This window comes from Boleophthalmus pectinirostris, unplaced genomic scaffold (assembly GCF_026225935.1).
Source record: "Boleophthalmus pectinirostris isolate CB_2022bp ecotype Guang Dong unplaced genomic scaffold, ASM2622593v1 HiC_scaffold_8, whole genome shotgun sequence".
Lineage (NCBI taxonomy): Eukaryota > Metazoa > Chordata > Actinopteri > Gobiiformes > Gobiidae > Boleophthalmus > Boleophthalmus pectinirostris.
The window spans coordinates 677,068-682,509 of record NW_026571515.1 but is presented as its reverse complement, the minus strand read 5'-3'; the positions used below and the strand labels follow the sequence as shown (position 1 = coordinate 682,509).

Below are 5,442 nucleotides of genomic sequence, written 5' to 3'. Positions count from 1 at the left end.
GGCATTAGAACATCACGTTGCTACGGCGACAGCTTCTCAGGCTCCAAAACTATTTTAGATTCTAGAATGTGATGATGGTGTAACGCGGGTGACAAAACCGCCTTAGCAACAAACTCTCTTGCCTCGCTCCTGCTCTCTGTTTGCGTCCCTTTGCGTGCGTCCGATCATGTGACCGCGGCCGCCCAATTAGGAGCTTATATTAGCGCAAAACCCGGAAGCGCGGCAGACGCGAGAGAGATAAACAAACGCGAGCTACAGGTTTGTTTTTAAGCCTCAATTTGCTTCAATCCGCGATGACAAGTTACTAAACTCACCGTTTTAAATGTTTTAAATGTCGTCTTGTAGGAGCCAAAAACCATCGCCCTTTGAGCGCCCAAGCGAGCCGTATAGTGACGATCTGACGGGATTGTTAAGCCCCGCCCAGTCTCTGTTTGTTTGTATGGTTAGCTTAGCCTAGCCGCCTCCGGCCTTGTTTATGCCAAATTTCTAATCATTTCTGTTGCACTATTGTGGTCCAATTTGACATGTAATCACCATCAAATGATGACTTTTATTGTCTTTTAGTGTCCACTTGGTTACTGTGCACTTTGTAGTGTTTTTTAGCTTTACATTGTGCCTTAAATGATTGAACTGCCTTTAGCACTTTAAATCCAAAGCTGCTGTGCTATTTGAATGTTATTTTCATGCACTTTAATTCAAAAAGGATTTTTAATTAATCATTTTAATTATTTTGATTAATTAATTTAACAGTCTAGTATATTGTACAATATTTGAATATTAATTAGTATTTATATATTTTATAATACCACTAGTGTTGTGGAGTAACAGATTACATGTACCAGAGTAATCAGAGTACAAATGATGAGTAACTGTATTCAGTTACAGTTACTGTTTTAATGAGTGGTAATTGGATTACAGTTACTTTGTTGAAATAAGTGGATTACAAGGCGGTATTCTCCTGTTTTCACATTTTGTGCTACATCCCATTTATTTATTTTATTTATTTTTTTGGTAATTCCACTCATTGCCGGAAACTCAAACAGAACGCGACAGTAAGAGCGACGTAAACGTCATGTTCACGTTGGCGACGTCAGTCACACAGTGGACGAGGTGGAAGAGCCAGAAGAACAGAGCAGCAGTGCACAGGGGAAAACACATCTGTGTTCTTGGAAATTCTTCTCCCAACGTGAAATACAAATATATAAAAAAAAAAACTAATATAAAATCACCTACAATTTAAATGTCAAACCAGAGCGACTGACGCACACACACACACACACACACACACACATACACACACACAACACACACACAGACACACACACAACACACGCGCACACACACACACATATACACACACACACACATACATACACACACAGACACACAACACACGCACACACATACACAACACACACACACACACACACACACACATACATACACACACACACACACACACAAACACACACACACAAACACACACTAAAGTTTACTTTAAAGCAGCGTCGTGCTTCTCTGATGATGTCATCAAGCAGAGTTCTATCACCATGGAGATCCAGGGCGGCATTAGAACATCACGTTGCTACGGCGACAGCTTCTCAGGCTCCAAAACTATTTTAGATTCTAGAATGTGATGATGGTGTAACGCGGGTGACAAAACCGCCTTAGCAACAAACTCTCTTGCCTCGCTCCTGCTCTCTGTTTGCGTCCCTTTGCGTGGAACGGGCACACTCCTACCCGGACCTGAAGGCAGCCCTCCTTACCAAGTTTGACGTCTCCCCAGAGACGTATCGGCAGCAGTTCCGGTCCATGGCAAACCCACCTGGAGAGAACCCAACAGAGACTTACCACCGTTTAAAGGGGCTCTACCGACGATGGATCCGGCCAGAGCAGCACACTAAGGAGCAAGTCGGGGAGCAGATTATCTTGGAGCAGCTGCTACGGGTCCTCCCGGCAGACATTCGCACCTGGGTGAAGGAGCACGAGCCAACAGAGGGATTAGCTGCGGCCAAGCTAGCGCTGCAGTACCTCAATGCGCGGAGGGGAGGCCCAGCTGCCTACCCAGGGGGCCCTGGTCGGCAGCCTTCTCAACCCAGACCGGCAACCAGAGTCAACTCCCACCTGCCTGGAGATCCCAGCCCTGCACCCAGCCAACGTGGTCCCGGTAAGGAGCTTGTTTGTTTCTACTGTCAGCAGTCAGGTCATAAAGCTTCCCTGTGCCCGATCAAAAAAGCTAAACTTTGTGGGGCATGTTATACCCCACGTGCTGAGGATGTCAGTGCTGGAGAGAGGCGGCAGTGTTACAAGGAGGTTACTATTAACGGTGAACCCGTGACAGCTCTGGTTGACTCTGGTAGCTTGTTAACCCTGGTCCGAAGGGACGTCGTGCCGACAAGCATCGTAGATTACAGCAGGCAGGAAACCATTTTGTGTGTACATGGTGACTGCCAGTCCTACCCTACTGCTGATCTGACGGTGACTGTGGATGAACGGTGGGGGTGGTGGAGAAGTTACCAGTAGCTGCCATCCTGGGGGTGGGATCTACCTGTGCTGATCGATGTGTTGCAGGAAGGGGGAGCTAAAGTCAGTGACTGTGGCAGGGGGTTTTCGGGTCCTGTGATCACCTGTGCGCAGGCAAGGACAGGGTGTAACATCCCTCACAGGGCAGGAGCAGGGGTCCAGTCTCGAACCTTTTTCTACCCTGGACAGTGAGTTGTTTGAAGGGGGCACAAAGGGGCCTAGGAAGTCACGCCGCCAGCGGCGCTTTGAAAAGGGACTAAAGTCGAGGGAGCCAGACTTTAAGGCAGGATTGATGTGGGAGGTGCCAGAGGACATTGGGGCCTTACAAAGGCAGGATGAGACTTTGAAGCCAGCATTTGCCAGAGTAGTTGAGAGGCCCGATATATGGCAAAAGGAAGCAGGGAGTGCTATGTTATTGACAATGATATCTTGTATGCAGTGGCTGACGGTGCCAGGCGCCTCGTGGTTCCCATGTCGTGTCGACCACTGGTCATGCACCTGGCACACACCGTGCCTTGGGCTGGTCATCTGGGTCGACAAAAGACTTATTTGCGCATAGCTTCTCGCTTCTATTGGCCCTCCATGTATGCGGATGTACAAAATTTCTGTAAAACCTGTCCCACCTGTCAGAAAACGTCCTATGTCCGCCAATCTGACCGTGCCCTTCTCCAACCTCTGCCCATGATCTCCACCCCATTTCGCCGTATAGCCATGGATATTGTTGGCCCATTAGTGCGGAGTAGTGGCGGACACCAGTACATCCTGGTGCTGTGCGATTATGCCACCCGGTTTCCCGAGGCGTTCCCCCTGCGCACCGTCACTGCCCTGGCGGTGCTGTGTTGTCGTGTGCAGTTGTTTTCCAGGGTTGGTGTTCATCTGGCGCTCTTTGGCCAGATGCAGACGCGCCAGTCGGGAGATGACGGGGCAACACAGGCGCTCCGTCACATCATTCCCCTCCTCCCCAAGGTTGGCGATGTGCGGCAACTTGGACAGATAGTCCGCCACCACATTGGCCTTGCCAGCTCGATGGCGGATCTGGAAATGGAACGGCTGGAGAGAGAGATACCAGCGGGTGAGACGGCTGTTATGATCTTTCATAGAGTTCATCCAGGTCAGAGAACGATGATCAGTCTCTAAGACAAACTCCCTCCCCAGCAGGTAATACCTCAGACTCTCCAGCGCCCACTTGATGGCCAGGCCCTCCTTCTCTACAGTGGAGTACCTGGTCTCACGTGGCAACAGCTTGCGACTCAGGTATAGCACGGGACGTTCTTCTCCAGGTTCACCTTGGGCCAAGACTGCCCCCAGTCCCACTGCGGAGGCATCAGTCTGGACCAAAAACTGCTGGCTGAAGTCGGGACTTCTCAGCATTGGGGAGGAACACAAGCAGTTCTTAAGGGTCTGGAAGGCTGTCTCGCAGGCCTCGGTCCAGGAGACAGGAATCTCTGGTACCAGCCAGCCAAGCCCTAGAAGGACCTCACCTCCTTCTTTGTGCGAGGGCGTGGGCAGCTGCGGATGGCCTCGACCTTGTCCACCTGAGGCCGGACCTCACCTCCTCCCAGACGATAGCCCAGGTACGTCGCCTCCTGCTTGGCCCACTGACACTTGGCAGGGTTTAGTGTCAGACCTGCCTGTTGGATCTGGCCAAGGACTCGCTCCAGGTGATGCAGGTGCTGTTACCAGGTGTCACTGAAGATGACCACATCGTCCAGGTAAGCAGCACTGCAGTCGCCACACCCCTGCAGGACACGGTCCATTAGTCTCTGGAAGGTGGCAGGTGCTCCATGGAGGCCAAAGGGCATCACGGTGAACTGGAAGAGGCCGGCAGGTGTCCGGAAGGCCGTGTATGGGCGACTGGACACCTCCAGAGGCACCTGCCAGTAGCCCTTGCAGAGGTCAAGGGTGGTGATGAACCTGGCCTGACCAATCTTCTCCAGCAGGTCGTCAATCCGGGGCATCGGGTAGGCATCGAACTCGGACATCGCGTTGAGCTTCCGGAAGTCGATGCAGATGCGGAGTGAGCCGTCCTTCTTCACCACGATGACCACCGGACTGCACCATTCCGATTGTGATGGCTCGATCACCCCCAGGCGCTGCATCTCCTCCACCTCCTTCAGGAGCTGTGCCACCAGATGTTGTGGAACCCGGTAGGACCTCTGGCGGACCGGGCCCTTGTCCTTTAAACGGATGACGTGCTCGACCAGGACCGTCTTCCCCGGGTTGGCAGCAAACAGCTTGGAGACTCTCTGGAAGACCTGGATCAGCTGGCTGGCTGTGATGGACTTCTCGAGGTCTGGACTCTGGACTTTACATTTTTTGTTTTTAGAATCAAAATAAATATTTTTTCTTCTTCTTTGACGTTTTATTATTGGCCTGTGGAAATTAAACTGGAAATAAACTCATTCTTCTTTGGCTCGTTTGTTTGATTTTAATTGGGACTCAAACCAAAGCACAAAGTGTCTCAGGTCAGGTTTAACTCAAGTCCACTCAGGTCCACTCAGGTCCACTCAGGTCCACTCAAGTCCACTCTTTAAACTCAAGTCCACTCAGGTCCACTCTTTAAACTCAGGTCCACTCTTTAAACTCAAGTCCACTCAGGTCCACTCTTTAAACACAAGTCCACTCAGGTCCACTCAGGTCACTCTTTAAACTGAAGTCCACTCAGGTCCACTCTTTAAACTCAGGTCACTCTTTAAACTCAGGTCACTCTTTAAAACTCAGGTCCACTCTTTAAACTCAAGTCCACTCAGGTCCACTCTTTAAACTCAGGTCCACTCTTTAAACTCAGGTCACTCTTTAAACTCAGGTCCACTCAGGTCACTCTTTAAACTCAAATCCACTCAGGTCCACTCTTTAAACTCAGGTCCACTCTTTAAACTCAGGTCCACTCAAGTTTACTCAGGTCCACTCAGATCCACT

General features: G+C 50.4%; 1 protein-coding gene across 9 annotated transcripts; it reads left to right on the top strand.

The window, feature by feature from the left end:
• The first annotated feature begins 64 nt into the window (after positions 1-64).
• LOC129412442 (protein NYNRIN-like) lies at positions 65-4,935 on the top strand. 9 transcript variants are annotated; one of them, XR_008633742.1, is made up of 3 exons: positions 65-258; positions 1,787-3,595; positions 3,682-4,935. XR_008633742.1 is itself a non-coding variant. In XM_055166432.1 (3 exons), exons 2-3 carry the CDS (start codon positions 2,908-2,910, stop codon positions 4,511-4,513), a joined length of 741 nt encoding a protein of 246 aa, XP_055022407.1. In that variant the 5' UTR covers positions 65-258; positions 1,787-2,907; the 3' UTR covers positions 4,514-4,935. The 9 variants fall into 9 exon arrangements, 4 of the variants coding, with proteins under 4 accessions (XP_055022407.1, XP_055022406.1, XP_055022409.1 ...); XM_055166432.1 differs by having other exon boundaries at positions 4,461-4,935; XR_008633739.1 differs by lacking the exon at positions 65-258 and having other exon boundaries at positions 1,440-3,595; positions 3,679-4,097; positions 4,464-4,935.
• The last annotated feature ends 507 nt before the right edge of the window (positions 4,936-5,442 follow it).